Below are 13,309 nucleotides of genomic sequence, written 5' to 3' on the forward strand. Positions count from 1 at the left end.
GTAATACAGATCAAGCAATACCATTTACTTTAAAGGTATAGTCAATAATTCTGTAAGCAGATTAAATTGGAAGCACTATCCTTTATGCGTACATACAATATATATATATATATATACACACAGAGTAAATAATGAGCAACTTTCCAGCTTAAAAAATATGATTTTATATTTTAAATAAATGTTACTAAAATATCTTTATGACGCAGCCGAGCTAATTAAACTTGTAGAAATTCCATTAGAATTGGAATTACTTGAAGAAATAGTAGTGCTTTGGGTAATCAAAGATTCATCTGTTGTCGCTTTCGATGCAGCTGCGCCTCTTTCAATCTGTTGAGCTTTGGGAGCACAGGCCTGACGCACGCTCATTTCCCAAGAATCTAACAACTGCGATACAGAATACATTTTGGGCAATTTCGAAAGTCGAGCATCTAAACCTTTTTGTACAGCACTTAAATATGGAGTTGCATATTCATGACTTGTAAGGACACATCTTGGAGGTACATTTGGATAGTCTTTAGGCACTATAACTAACACTGGAGGCACGCAAGGTAAATGCTTATCATCTAACCAGCATATCAGCTGGATACATTTTGAACCATTTTGTTGTGCAGGGTCAAGACTCACCTGAAAGTAAAAATCGTTTTTAAATATAGTTTATGTAAACTTTCTCATTTCATGAAGCGTATTAAGAAGATATTTAAAAATTACTTTAAATCTTTGATCCAGACGCGCTATTTCTCCTTGAAGAACGTCTGGTATTTCACTATGAGCTTCTTCAGTCTTTCTTATCTTTAATGGTGGAGGCATGCTTCTACAATGAAATCAAGGAAATATCTTTAAACTGTGAAATCATTGCATCTATTTTAATTAAACTAACATGTAGCTTGCTTACTTGATCTCTGGTCCGAACAAAGATTCTACACAAGGTCCAAATGTTCTGTGTAAGGTATGATTAGCTACTGGAGTTTGAAGTAGAGTTCCTACTACTTCTAGTAACGGCGTCAAAAACTGATGTTCTTTTAGACTGGGAGGTATTGTGGGACCTGTATTGGATTCTAACTTTTTATTAAAATCCATTTTTTCCAAGGCAATTTCGCATTTTTGTAACACCTCTAATTTTGTGACTTGACTGGGATTTTGCAAAATTTCCAACAGTTTCTTCATCTTGCTCATCCGTTCAGTGTCTGGATGTATTTTAAAAAATTCGATAATGTTTTATAAAACCGATAAATTTTTATGTAATATTGAACAATTACTTACAGCCTTCATTAGTCATTTTCAATATCATTTTGTTTAAAGGATCTATATATTTACGAAGTTTTTGAATCTTCTCTTTGAATGCCTGATCATCTTGCAATGGGCTAGGAACAGCACCACCAATCATTCCAGCAGGAGTGTTTAAAGAGCTACTTGGTGATGGCGCCATAGCTTTAAACAATAAGTAGATTACAAATCGGTTTAAGGTATATCATACTTTCAAAATAAACACAACTCACTCATAGACCTTGGTCCTCCAATCATAGCATGTTGAGGATTCGGCGATGGAACTAACGCGGGCGATGGCACCATTTGGTTACTTTTAAAGTATAATTAAAAGTTTCAGTAATAAATAAATAAATAAATAAATAAATAAATGTAACGACAAGTACCTTCCTGGTGCACCTAATCCACTAGGGCTTGGCACAGAAGGAGAAGGGCTCTGTCTTAAAAACTGATTAGGCGTTATATTTCTTGGTCCTGGATATCCGGCATTCATCATTTCAACAGGCTGTTGATAACAGAGATTAGTTGTACACATAACAAAATACAAAATCCTTTTAAAAATAAGAATTAACAAAAAAATGGTATGGCTACCTTTCGTTGCATATGACCAAGTTGTTGTTGAGACATTTGGTTGACATTCATTTGTGTGACATTCATCTGGTTCATATGTTGCTGCTGTTGCTGTTGCTGTTGCTGTTGCTGCTGCTGCTGCTGCTGCTGCTGCTGCTGCTGCTGCTGCTGTGATGGCGATTGTTGTGGTTGTATTGTGGACTGTATTCCAGAATTCATTGGACCTCCCAGTTGATGGTTAATCATTTGATTTTGTACCTGATTCTAAAGCAAAATTTTCGCTGATGAATATGGTTTTCTTATTTTGAACACAATAACAAAATTTTGTCAATTTGGTAATGATAGTGTGTATAAAAATGATATCAAGAAAAATATTAACTTTATTTTGGACCTGCATAGCTTGTTGTAACTGATTAGTTCCCATGTGGGTTCCACCCATTTGCTGCTGCTGGCCAGGTTGAGATCCCATTTGTTGAGGCATATTTCCTTGATTCATTTGATTCAATTGATTCATCATTGGACTGCCTTGCATATTTTGCATCTGGCTAATTTGATTCATGCCCATTTGCTGACCTTGCAGCATGCTCATTCCAGACATTTTATTATGCATAGCCTGCTGGATGTTTATTGCCTGTCCAGGGCGCTGATTTAAATTTTGAAGTACTGCCAAACAAGTGTATCAAATAGATTAGGACTCTTTAATGTTATTATTCTTATTATTATTGTTGTTGTTATTATTATTATTATTATTATTATTATTATTATTATCATCATCATTATTATTGTCATATAATTGTTAAAATTATGACTATCATCATGACGTATAACCATTGGTTGATGAAAAAAATATGTCCTTGTATACATCCAAAATATTGACAGAATACTTTCATTGAGATAATATATTTCTAAAAAAAATGAAAAAATTAAATAAAGCTGAGCAAACTTCAATTCTATATTTTTCTTAAAAGTTTTACATAAGCGAAGAATCTGTGCGCAAATGCTTAACAGTAATTTATTTTGTACTTTCTTATCAAATTTTGAAAACAAATCAATAGTAGCGATTGAATATAAAATGACTTTTTAGCATATTAGAAAATATGATGATACTTACAATTAGTAGCAACTTTACCAGCTTGCCCCATTTGTTGACCCATAGGTTTCTGATTTTGACCTGGAGCTTGCATTCCCATATTATTATTATTACTAGTACCTTGATGTGATGCAAGTGATTGTAATGCTCCAATTGGATCTTGCATACCTTTTTGTACTGGGTTGGCTGCATTTGCTCCAGGTACCATGCCTCCAATTGGTTTCTTTGCATCTGCAAGTCAAAGAAAAGATTATATTATCTATTTTCTTCATATATCGTTCAATTTTTTTTTTTTTTTGTCTTAGTTTCATACTTACTCGTTTTTATATACATCAATAGTTTAGCTGTGTAATTGAGATACTCATCCTGAAATGTTTAATATGCTGTATAGTAGAACCACAAGGTGTTTACAATATCAAAACCAAATAATCAAATGCAGAATATTAAATCTACTTTTCACCTTAGTATTTGCTTTGCTGTATACGTGATTCTCCAGGTCACTAGCATTCCTTGCCATTGGTAATTGGAATTGTTGAATTTGTTCATCTCTGAAAAGTTTTAGAATAAGAAATTGTATAAATATTTACTTTGTAAATGCTTCGCGAATTTGCCATTACACTTTACATGAATACAAAATATGTTATCTTACATTTTATGTATCATACTTTGACGAAAAGTTGGGGTCCTCCATTCATCTGATGCCATGGTTGAAATTTTAGTCTACAAATTAAATTATCTGCAGCTATCAAAAAGAAATCTATAATTAGGAATTTAAATTCTCATGCGTATCAAATAGTCATTATAGTGTGCATACCTTCCAAGTTTATCAAACCTGTGGAATACTAAGCTGAGTACAGATTTTTATCTACACTTAATCAATGATTAAGAATTTCTCTGTTCATAAATAAAAGATGTTTCAAAATCTATACTTTGGTTTATTGGATTTCATCTGGATATTTTTCATAGGCATGATTCCTAGCCTACGCAACAATAAAATTTATACCTACTTATCAATCAATTGCATTGCCCACCATATTGTTTTAGAAAAATGTAAGTAAACCACTATATTTCACTGATATTACTGTAATTGCTTAACATTGGAAATAAGAAAAATTAAAAGTTTTTTGTGTAAACTGCACGTGCGATGTAGGTGTCCGCCATTGCAAGTACATGAATCCAAACACATATAGGTACACTTATAATATTGTATATATAAGCGACGATGCTCAAAGTAACAAGGATCCTGATTCTAAATATATACATAGAAACGCTAGCGTTATGGTATTATGGCGTGGGCTATATATTGTATATATATATATATAGGTTAGGTATCCATACTTGAATCACACAATGTCAGATGTCACTGACGTGTATGCACATTGCACGTAGTATGTTGTACATGTGCAGTCCTATATATAGGTATGCAGTACTACACCAGTGCATATAGCTCACAAAATTGCGCTAAAATTTCAGATAAATGGATGTTTTAAAAAAATATATCTTTTAAATAACTAATATCGATTTATATATATATATATATATACTTGAGAGTTTATTTCACAACAGTGTATAATCATTACAGCTATATTGCATTTTGCTTGATATCGATATACTTACAATTACAATACTTTGTTTAGATTAATTTTATAAAAATATCTATTATGTATAAATAATACTTGTTACATTAAGTGGTATTAATTATTAAAATGCATATTATTTACAAATATGTAGCCATGTTCATACCTACGAAAAAAGTAGGTGTTTTTATTTATTATATATACTTTAAGCCTTTTTGTTTATCTACAAATTTGTCATTATCAAGAAATAAATAATTTTTAAAAATTATGAATCAATAATAGTTTTTGGCACTATTATTAAGAGCATGTATCAACATTTGTTCATATATCAACGAAAAACCAATGTAAAAGTACATACATTATAAATTACATTATGCGCACAACTATATAGATATTTAGGGCAGTGACATTGTTAACCTTAATTTATCTTATATTTCATATCAGATATGTTAAGGAAAAAAAATGCATCGCTGATGCATTAATTTTAGTGAAGAATTAACATTTTTAGGAACATCCTTGAAAACCTGAGCGCTTATTGCGAGAGTCGTCTTGTATTTCATCAGTACTAACACTGCATAAAAGAATAAGATAAATAAATATGCAGAGTTTTGTAAAATTAAGGACGGGAAAAACTTACTACGTCGAGATCAACAATACAAAAGTAATGAGTATTTTTGTAACTAAAAAATAAATTTGAAAATAATACTTATGGTATACCTGCAGTTGCTTTGCGCAAGTATATAAACCTATATAAAAAACGCATAATCGCTCTGAAATATGTAATACAAATCTTTGTTTCGAAAAAAATCACGAATTTTCACAAAACGCCCTTATAAATCTACAGATGACTATTCTAATAATCATGGTATGTCGAGGCTTTACGAGCTGGCCATAGTAATCATGCTATTTGCGGAAATGCCGTTGGCGATAGGATTGATAGGTGCGGCGGTAACCGTAGTAGCGGGCAAACTGACTGGAACAGTGGTGGTCGTCGTCGCTGGAATCGTTGATGCCGTCGTCGTAGAAGCTACTAAGTCGCTGATCTGCTGGAGACTTTGGTGTTGGTGAGCTTTGGGCGCACTAGCCTGTCTTACGCTCATTTCCCAAGTGTCCAGAAGTTGGGATATCGAATACCTTTTGGGTAGTTTGGCTAGCCGAGCATCTAAACCCTTTTGAACAGCACTGAGGTAAGGTGTCGCATACTCATGGCTCGTGAGAACGCAACGAGGCGGGATAGCTGGATAATCCGTCGGGACAATTACCAGTACAGGTGGCACGCACGGCAAGTGCTTGTCATCTAGCCAGCAAATTAACTGAATACACTTGGAACCGTTTTGTTGAGCTGGATCGAGGCTCACCTAGAAGATTGAAGAATATTGGTTTCGATAAAGTTTTTGGGCTCAACATTAGTCAGTAACAGTTAATTACCTTAAATCGTTGATCTAGTCGGGCTATCTCGCCTTGGAGAGCATCAGGAATTTCACACATACTTTCTTCAGTCTTCTGTCTCTTTAAAGGTGGTGGCAAGTTTCTAAAAATTGTAAAAGTCAGCTATTTTTCATAATGAAGTTCTATGATTATGTAGCATTAACTTAATATTATAATATCTTACTTAATTTCAGGTCCGAATAAAGCCTCTAAGCAAGGGCCAAATGTTCGCTGAAGAGTATGATTAGCTACTGGACTCTGCAGAAGTGTATTCACTACTTCCAATAGAGGTGTAAAAAAGTGATGCTCTTTTAACGTTGTCGGCACTACAGGACCACAGGAAGCTTCTAGTTTCTTAAAGTCCATTTTTTCCAATACTATTTCGCATCTCTGCAGTACATCTAATTTTGTACTGGAACTAGGATTAGTCAGAACCTCTAAAAGCTTTTTCATTTTACTCATTTTTTCGGTATCTGCTTTGACGGATTAAAAATACAATTAATATTTTTTGCATTGAATATAAATTATTAAAACGCATATATTCAATAAGAAACTCACTTCCTTCATTAGTCATTTTTAAGATCATTTTTCTTAGGGGCTCGATGTATTTACTAAGCTTTCGCACTTTGTCTTTGTAGGCCTGAGTAGTTTGATCATCTTGTAGCGGGCTTGGAGTTGCTCCTAATGTACTAGCAGGTGTGTTCAAAGAGCTGCTGGGAGAAGGAGCCATTGCTAAAAGCATTTGGGAATTTTCAGAAATTTTTGCTTAAACGATATTAAAAATACACTATCATTTTTTGTGTTATTACATACCAACAGATCGCTGTGCTCCTGCAAGCATAGAATGTTGTGGATTAGGTGATGATACTAAGGCTGGCGATGCTACCATTTGGCTGTAAATTAAAATTCGTGAAAGGATAGTCGATTTTTATATTATTTGGTTGTTCATTTATGTGATAGTTGTATGAGAAATTCATTAACCTAGTTGGCGTTGGTACTCCAAGCCCACCAGGGCTCGGTGCAGAAGGCGATGGACTTTGTCTCAAAAATTGATTAGGTGTGACGTTTCTTGGCCCGGGGAAACCAGCATTCATCATTTCCACCGGCTGCGAGTATAAATGTAATCAGTACCTTTCTGCGTAAAGCAAAAAGTTAATTAAAAGAAATACTCTTAAATATTATCATGACCTTTCTTTGCAAATGACCAAGTTGCGTTTGAGACAACTGATTTGCAGCCATCTGAGCAGGATTTATTTGGTTCATGTGCTGCGACTGTTGTGGTGGACCCTGCTGCTGATTTGGAATTCCAGGTTGCATGCCCGAAGTGATTGGGCCGCCCAATTGATGTCCGCCCATTTGATTTTGCATTTGATTCTGCAACATGACAAATGAATGCATTAATGCCAGTGAATAACGATATTTAATGCTAGGTAATGTTACCTGCATGGCTTGCATTTGACTGGGCCCTATTTGTGGCACAGTCATTTGTGGCCCACCCATTTGTTGCGGCTGACCAGTCTGAGGTCCCATTTGCTGTCCTATATTTCCCTGATTCATTTGATTCATTTGAGCTAGCATTGTGTTTCCTTGCATATTTTGCATTTGAGCCATTTGATTTACGTTCATTGGTGGGCAACCAGGTTGAGCTGGCATCATACCCATTCCTTGCATCTTGTTGTGCATTCCAGGCATATTCATTGGTTGTCCAGGGCCACGATTCAAAGTTTGTAGAACTGATAGTTGACGAATAGAGAATAGGAGAAAATGTCAAGGACTTATTTCATTTGAATTAAAGGGAGATTAAACTCACTGTTTGCAGCGTTATTGGTAACAGGAGCTTGCTGAGGAACCATATTTTGTGGATTTTGCCCTGGGCCTTGCATTCCCATGTTAGCGTTGTTGCCGGTACCTTGACGAGCTAGCGTTTGTAGTGCTCCAATGGGGTCTGGCATACCCTGCTGAACAACGGGATTAGCATTATTGGCTCCTGGAGTCATTGATCCTGCAGGCTTCTTATTATCTGTAACGGAGTGAAAAATAGCGTTTAACATGGAGTGAGAAAATAAAGGAACGCAAATATCGAGCAAAAAGACTTACTCATTTGAGAAATGTGGAGTATGAGTCTAGCAACAAAACTCAAATAATCATCCTGAAATGTTAAAGTTCGTTAGATATGCAATATGCAAAATTATTGCTACTAGAATTATGAAGAGGTAGCCAACGATCGTACCTTGGTCTTGGCCTTCATAAACACATGGTTCTCCATGTCACTGGCATTTTTGACCATAGGTATTTGGTACTTTTGAATGTGCTCGTCTCTAAAAATCAGAGTAATTGACATTGGATGCATCTGCGATGGTATGCTTATAGCTTACGAATCATAAGAAATGAGCAGTCTTACATTTTAGCTATCATGCTTTGCCTGAAAGTAGGCGTCCTCCACGAATTCGGATCTTCCGAAGACATTTTTGCACTTTACGGCTTGATTGGTCTGCGAAATTTGAAGCTTAATTATGATGCGCGAAACCTAACAAGGCTATCATTAGAGCGGAAAAGAAGTCAACGCCGCGCGGATACGTTTACGCTACATCGAGAGCAGCTATTGTTCCAAGCTGTAGGATACGTTTTCTTTTGATTAGTCGGCAACGAGTACCGTCCACAATATGCTTCCCAGCAGTCTGCGCTATTATATTGGTTTTCTATACCCGCTCAGTGATTTCTTCGCTTGTGGCCATTAATCTGGAAATTCGGAGTAACGTCGCAGCGATGTCGCGATGCTAAGTAGTTGTTTACCATCGAGGGGGCATGAACTTATAGGTTTAGCATAGGACTTGGGAGTAGTGCGCGCGCGCGCGGGTGCGTGCAAGCTGTGCAAACCGCAGCGTTGCCAACTTTCGAAAAGCGCGTCGCTCGAGTCCGCCTCGTTGGCGGCTTGCTTTTGAAAGGAAAACCTGCGGGAAAATACATCGTTTGCACCGATGACAATCCGATGATCGTAATTTATTGCGCGCGCGACAATAATAGCGACGCTTCGGTAAACATCTCCAATCGATGCAAATCCCCTTTTCTCGATCCGAGCTTCGCCGGCGCCGGAAAGTGAGTTTCAGCCGAATTCTAAGATTAACTGCTCCCGAGAGGGAGAATTATAAGCAACCCCCCCGCGGCCGTCACACCGGAGTCAATCGGTGACGCTGGCAATTGTGTAACCGCCGAAGCGCAGCTGCGTCTTTCTTTTCGCACCTCGCTGATGGCGTGCCGCGCGCGCGGGGAGTCCCTGCAGCGAGAGATATATATATGGCAGGCCGTCAAGTGGCTGGCCGACACTCGCCCGTCGAGTCTCGCTGCCTGCCAAAGTATAATTGAGGATGGCCGAACGAGCGCACTCCCTTCCTGGGCCGTCGCCGCTGCTGCTGCTGCTCCTGGTCCTGCTCGGCTGCGCCGCGGCCCCAGCGTTCGACGAGGCAGATGGTAATTGTATGCAGAGGCGCGGGAAATCGTCGAATTATTTACACCTTATTAGTATTTAGTCATCGACGGCTGATCGAGCGAATGAAAATTTGAAGCCAAAGGTCTGTGCCCGCGCATCGTGAGCCGAGCCGAGTGGAAGGCGCGCAAGCCCCTGGAGCGCGAGCCCCTGCCGACGACGCCGACCCCCTACGTGGTGGTCCACCACGGCGGAGTCTCGAGCTACTGCCAGGACCAGCCGAGCTGCTCGGCCATAGTCCGCTCCTACCAGAACATGCACCTCGACGAGCACGGCTGGGCCGACATCGGCTACCACTTCCTCGTCGGCGAGGACGGAAACGTGTACGAGGGCCGGGGCTGGGACCTCGTCGGGGCCCACGCGCCCGGCTACAACGGCCAGGGCATCGGCATCTGCCTGATCGGCAACTTTGTCGGTGAGTCGAGGGCTCGTTACGACGTCGATTGATCGGCCGGCTCTACTCCTATGCTCTGTTCTCTCTCTCCCCCTCCTCCCGCAGATTTCCTGCCGAACGAGGCCGCGCTGCGGGCCCTGCGCTCGCTCATCAGCTGCGGCGTCGCCCTCGACAAGCTTCGCGAGGACTACAGCGTCATCGGGCACCGGCAGGCCCGCAACACCGAGTGCCCCGGACAGGCCCTCTACGAGTACGTGCAGCGGATGCCCCACTGGACCGACAGCCCGACGCCCGTGCCGCTCAACTCCAGCTCCGGCTAGCCCGTCTCTGCAGCTGTACCCATTGTAGTAGCTCCGCTAGAATCGACTGTTTGTTTTTTTTTTTTGAATACTTATAAAAGAGCCTGCTGTACCTCGAAGCACGAGTTTTGTCTATTCCGATCCCCGTGCCAAATACCCGACCGGCGCGACAAGAGCGAGCCCATTATTGTCGGCCTTACGTAACGAGCGCGCGCGCGCGCATCTGGAAAATGGAAAAGAATACGCGGCAATTATTGCGCCGCAATTAGCGCGACGACGATGACGACGAACGAAGCTCCCGTCTCTGCGACTGCTCCAGCAGCTTTATCAATAAGCCTCCGGACAAGCTCGTCGTTATTTATACTTTTGTTTAAACTCCTTACGTTACTACTCGTACTTGACCTGCTGTACAATTTTGGCCGCACTGAGAAATAAGTCGCGATCGCGATCAGTGAGCCGACGATACGGATCTCCCGCCGTCGTCGCCGGTGCTTTACACGAATTCGATTCGCGATCGGATTAGGAAAAACTTCACACATCTAATTCGCGTCCTCGGTACCGTAATAAGAGCCGAGAAGCCATGGCATTGAACGATACGCGTATAAATAATACATAGCACAAATGCGCGCGCGCGCGCGCGCTACAGAAGCTCGGAGATAAAAGAAACGGAAAGAGAAGCCGATAAGCGGCTCGCCGCGGGAGCGAAAGCGATCGGGGAAGAACTGAGGCGAGATATCGAGCTCGGATTACGGATAAATTCATCGACGCACACTGCTGCATTCGAGTGCTGGCCTTTAGCCGATCGAGTGATCGCGGCTGCGGGAGGGCTCTGTGAAAAGTTTTACAACGCCGCGATGAGATTCTCGTCGCTCTTGCTGCTGCTGCTGCTGGCTTCGGCTCCGGCGACTCGAGGAAAGTCCCTGCCTGACAATTCCGTCGACGGTAATGCGATTTCTCTAGTTTTTCTTCCGAATTGCATAACGCGCACGCACGATATACAGATCCTGGCATAATAAGGAGAGCGGATTGGGGCGCTAGGCAGCCAAAGGGCCCGCTGGCCCCGCTGGCCGTCGAGCCTCCGCCCTACGTGATCGTTCACCACGCTGCCTCGGACACCTGCACGAGCAGAGCGATCTGCCAAGCTAGGCTTCGATCTTTCCAGGTAAGCTCACTCGCATAGCGATCGAATGCCACTGGTACAATTGATTCTGCACCAGGACTACCACATGAATACGAAAAAGTGGAGCGACATCGGCTACAACTTCCTCGTCGGCGAGGACGGAAACGTTTACGAAGGTCGAGGTTGGGGAAAAGCCGGCGCCCACGCGAAAACTTACAACGACAAGAGCATCGGCATTTGCGTGATCGGCAACTACGAGAGTGAGTGAGCCCCGTACTCCCCTTGATTACGTGCATGTCTCTCTTTCTCTCTCTCTCTCTCTATATATATATACGTTTCTGCGCTTCACAGATCGGAGCCCCAACAGCGCCGCGACCGAGGCGGTAAAAAGCCTCATTTCCCACGGAGTATCCCTGGGCAAGATCAACAAGGCCTATTCGCTGATTGGCCACAGGCAGGCCTCGCCGACCTCGTGTCCGGGCAACAAGCTTTACCAACTCGTTCAAACTTGGCCGAATTGGGTGAAAAGCCCCTGATGGCGCAAAAGACTAGACTGTTTAATGAAACTAATTCGATGATAAATTCTGTCTTATTTATCGACTATTTTTATTTTATCATCATCATGCGGTTCACAGTCAAACTTGGGTGTAGATCGTGACCAGCCGATTCACGGCATTGTCGTAGCTGTCCGCTTCGGTTCTCACGCATATATCCAGTCTGGTAAAGCCTTTGCCGTCCAGGTTCATTCCGTGATCTCGTACCTGCGACAATTTTTGCAATTTTCACCAACTACAATCGACTCGGATGTCTCGTGTCGGAGTAGAATTTCTTTACCTGCAGAGGGATTCTTCTGCCAAAGTGTTGGTTCAGCTCCGGGACGCAGACGACGGAGCCGTAGCTCAGCCTTGGAAGCTCCTCCATAGCCACGGTGACGTACTCGGCTCTTCCGTCGAGGAAATCCTTCGAAAACAATGTGCGCGTGTCTCAGCGTCAGCCGAGTAATTTCAGGATTTCGCAACTGAATTTTACACAAATGACGCGGCTGCCTATATTTATGCAAAGTTGCGGATAGAGATGGCGCGCGCGCGTTATTGATCGGCTGTCGTTCGACATTTTTTTCGCGATTTATCACATTGAAGGAGAAATCTCGGTGAAGACCCGAGCGATTAAAATCGTCGAATGTCGTCGACCTTTCTATTAATTATGCAGACGAACAGTTGCGGGATTCACGGCGTATGCGAAGAGAAATAAAGACGAGCCGAGCGGAAAAAACTAGTTGAGAATAATGCCGCGTCATTCGCGACAATAACTTAAGTGCACAGCGGCTTATTTTTCAAATGAGTCGCGATCATCCGAAAGTAAGCCTGGATTATTATATCATTATCATCATTATTATTATTATTATTATTACTACGAATACCTGCAAATTCCTCAACTTCTTTCCTCTCGAGTCGAGGTAATCGGACTCTGCGTCACTAGTGAAATCTGGATAATAAGCCGTGAGAGTGGCGTTATAATGAGGTCGACCGGTACAGCTGAGATCCGAATGACTCGGCGCTTGCGCTGCGAGCAATCAAGTAAAACTGTCATCGGGTGTGATGGCGGAAAATGTTAAAAATGAGATTCGAGGAGGAGTCTACCGAACCATTGGCGCCAGCAGCTGCGAGCAGGCATAGCAAGAGCAATTTATCCCAGGTCTTCATCGTGCGATCGTACGGCAGTGCGATTTTCGACTGGCCACATTTGCCAAACGAACCGCTTCAACGCTTCGTGCGCGGAATACGCAAGCGTTGCGAAACGCGCGCGTCAGCTGCTTTCGAGTTAAGTAAAACTCGTCACTCAGCCTTTTTCGCGCACGGAGTCGCGCGGTAGCGTATAGACGAGGAAAATCGATGCCGAGCGCATCTTGCGCAGCGCGGCATGAATAAGTAAAAGTATAGCCTTGCGCGCGAGCTCTCTGCACTTTCTCGAAACTGCAGATTTTATTTCCATGCTACGTTTTCAGCATCGAGCAATAATTCATCGTTGTTATATACAACAATCCGCGCTTGTCTCGTCGCTCAAAATCGTATACCAACGAGTAT

At 41.6% G+C, this 13,309-nt stretch overlaps 5 protein-coding genes across 19 annotated transcripts; 2 read left to right on the forward strand and 3 right to left on the reverse strand.

The window, feature by feature from the left end:
• Positions 1 to 61: 61 nt before the first annotated feature.
• LOC103315326 (mediator of RNA polymerase II transcription subunit 15) lies at positions 62 to 4,310 on the reverse strand. 13 transcript variants are annotated; one of them, XM_032600158.1, is made up of 15 exons: positions 3,931 to 4,090; positions 3,738 to 3,817; positions 3,573 to 3,665; positions 3,384 to 3,471; positions 3,241 to 3,289; positions 3,092 to 3,154; positions 2,945 to 3,010; positions 2,225 to 2,496; positions 1,855 to 2,097; positions 1,650 to 1,768; positions 1,497 to 1,576; positions 1,261 to 1,428; positions 893 to 1,184; positions 709 to 811; positions 62 to 624 (listed from the first exon to the last, which is right to left on the reverse strand). In XM_032600158.1, the coding sequence occupies exons 3-15, from the start codon at positions 3,626 to 3,628 to the stop codon at positions 196 to 198; spliced, it is 2,028 nt and encodes a 675-aa protein (XP_032456049.1). In that variant the 5' UTR covers positions 3,629 to 3,665; positions 3,738 to 3,817; positions 3,931 to 4,090; the 3' UTR covers positions 62 to 195. The 13 variants fall into 13 exon arrangements, with proteins under 13 accessions (XP_032456049.1, XP_032456051.1, XP_032456048.1 ...); XM_032600155.1 differs by having other exon boundaries at positions 137 to 624; positions 2,213 to 2,496; positions 3,931 to 4,283; XM_032600160.1 differs by having other exon boundaries at positions 2,945 to 3,004; positions 3,738 to 4,297.
• A 134-nt stretch (positions 4,311 to 4,444) lies between these two features.
• Positions 4,445 to 8,763, reverse strand: LOC100121572 (mediator of RNA polymerase II transcription subunit 15). Of its 2 annotated transcripts, none has more exons than XM_016986918.2 (12): positions 8,330 to 8,763; positions 8,159 to 8,246; positions 8,026 to 8,077; positions 7,739 to 7,948; positions 7,369 to 7,661; positions 7,117 to 7,302; positions 6,910 to 7,034; positions 6,742 to 6,821; positions 6,487 to 6,660; positions 6,113 to 6,404; positions 5,929 to 6,031; positions 4,445 to 5,858 (listed from the first exon to the last, which is right to left on the reverse strand). In XM_016986918.2, exons 1-12 carry the CDS (start codon positions 8,392 to 8,394, stop codon positions 5,379 to 5,381), a joined length of 2,148 nt encoding a protein of 715 aa, XP_016842407.1. In that variant the 5' UTR covers positions 8,395 to 8,763; the 3' UTR covers positions 4,445 to 5,378. The 2 variants fall into 2 exon arrangements, with proteins under 2 accessions (XP_016842407.1, XP_008201986.2); XM_008203764.4 differs by having other exon boundaries at positions 6,113 to 6,401; positions 8,330 to 8,719.
• Positions 8,764 to 9,157: 394 nt separating this feature from the next.
• On the forward strand, positions 9,158 to 10,224 carry LOC100121589 (peptidoglycan recognition protein 1). 2 transcript variants are annotated; one of them, XM_001605148.6, is made up of 3 exons: positions 9,158 to 9,396; positions 9,492 to 9,827; positions 9,912 to 10,224. In XM_001605148.6, the coding sequence occupies exons 1-3, from the start codon at positions 9,294 to 9,296 to the stop codon at positions 10,124 to 10,126; spliced, it is 654 nt and encodes a 217-aa protein (XP_001605198.1). In that variant the 5' UTR covers positions 9,158 to 9,293; the 3' UTR covers positions 10,127 to 10,224. The 2 variants fall into 2 exon arrangements, with proteins under 2 accessions (XP_001605198.1, XP_008201747.1); XM_008203525.3 differs by having other exon boundaries at positions 9,228 to 9,402.
• Positions 10,225 to 10,528: 304 nt separating this feature from the next.
• On the forward strand, positions 10,529 to 11,821 carry LOC100121609 (peptidoglycan-recognition protein SC2). The gene is made up of 4 exons (XM_001605168.5): positions 10,529 to 11,047; positions 11,107 to 11,267; positions 11,323 to 11,485; positions 11,577 to 11,821. The coding sequence occupies exons 1-4, from the start codon at positions 10,960 to 10,962 to the stop codon at positions 11,759 to 11,761; spliced, it is 597 nt and encodes a 198-aa protein (XP_001605218.1). The 5' UTR covers positions 10,529 to 10,959; the 3' UTR covers positions 11,762 to 11,821.
• Positions 11,804 to 13,090, reverse strand: LOC100119572. The gene is made up of 4 exons (XM_016986920.3): positions 12,871 to 13,090; positions 12,646 to 12,788; positions 12,060 to 12,185; positions 11,804 to 11,986 (listed from the first exon to the last, which is right to left on the reverse strand). Exons 1-4 carry the CDS (start codon positions 12,926 to 12,928, stop codon positions 11,861 to 11,863), a joined length of 453 nt encoding a protein of 150 aa, XP_016842409.1. The 5' UTR covers positions 12,929 to 13,090; the 3' UTR covers positions 11,804 to 11,860.
• Between the last annotated feature and the right edge of the window lie 219 nt (positions 13,091 to 13,309).

The sequence above is a fragment of the Nasonia vitripennis genome, chromosome 5, assembly GCF_009193385.2.
Source record: "Nasonia vitripennis strain AsymCx chromosome 5, Nvit_psr_1.1, whole genome shotgun sequence".
Classification (NCBI taxonomy): domain Eukaryota; kingdom Metazoa; phylum Arthropoda; class Insecta; order Hymenoptera; family Pteromalidae; genus Nasonia; species Nasonia vitripennis.

Coding starts and splice junctions, on each gene's coding strand:
- LOC100119572 (XM_016986920.3), bottom strand. CDS start 12,928: ATGAAGACCTGGGATAAATTGCTCTTGCTATGCCTGCTCGCAGCTGCT. Junction 12,789..12,870: donor CGCAGCTGCTGGCGCCAATG/GTTCGGTAGACT, acceptor GATTGCTCGCAG/CGCAAGCGCCGAGTCATTCG. Junction 12,186..12,645: donor AGAAGTTGAGGAATTTGCAG/GTATTCGTAGTA, acceptor TTGTTTTCGAAG/GATTTCCTCGACGGAAGAGC.
- LOC103315326 (XM_016986946.3), bottom strand. CDS start 3,628: ATGGCATCAGATGAATGGAGGACCCCAACTTTTCGTCAAAGTATGATA. Junction 3,290..3,383: donor ACAGCAAAGCAAATACTAAG/GTGAAAAGTAGA, acceptor TAAACATTTCAG/GATGAGTATCTCAATTACAC. Junction 1,769..1,854: donor TTGGTCATATGCAACGAAAG/GTAGCCATACCA, acceptor TGTTATCAACAG/CCTGTTGAAATGATGAATGC.
- LOC100121609 (XM_001605168.5), top strand. CDS start 10,960: ATGAGATTCTCGTCGCTCTTGCTGCTGCTGCTGCTGGCTTCGGCTCCG. Junction 11,048..11,106: donor GCCTGACAATTCCGTCGACG/GTAATGCGATTT, acceptor CACGATATACAG/ATCCTGGCATAATAAGGAGA. Junction 11,486..11,576: donor CGTGATCGGCAACTACGAGA/GTGAGTGAGCCC, acceptor TGCGCTTCACAG/ATCGGAGCCCCAACAGCGCC.
- LOC100121572 (XM_016986918.2), bottom strand. CDS start 8,394: ATGTCTTCGGAAGATCCGAATTCGTGGAGGACGCCTACTTTCAGGCAA. Junction 7,303..7,368: donor GTCAAATGCAAGCCATGCAG/GTAACATTACCT, acceptor GTCATGTTGCAG/AATCAAATGCAAAATCAAAT. Junction 6,822..6,909: donor GGAGTACCAACGCCAACTAG/GTTAATGAATTT, acceptor TTTAATTTACAG/CCAAATGGTAGCATCGCCAG.
- LOC100121589 (XM_008203525.3), top strand. CDS start 9,294: ATGGCCGAACGAGCGCACTCCCTTCCTGGGCCGTCGCCGCTGCTGCTG. Junction 9,403..9,491: donor CGACGAGGCAGATGGTAATT/GTATGCAGAGGC, acceptor GAAAATTTGAAG/CCAAAGGTCTGTGCCCGCGC. Junction 9,828..9,911: donor CCTGATCGGCAACTTTGTCG/GTGAGTCGAGGG, acceptor CTCCTCCCGCAG/ATTTCCTGCCGAACGAGGCC.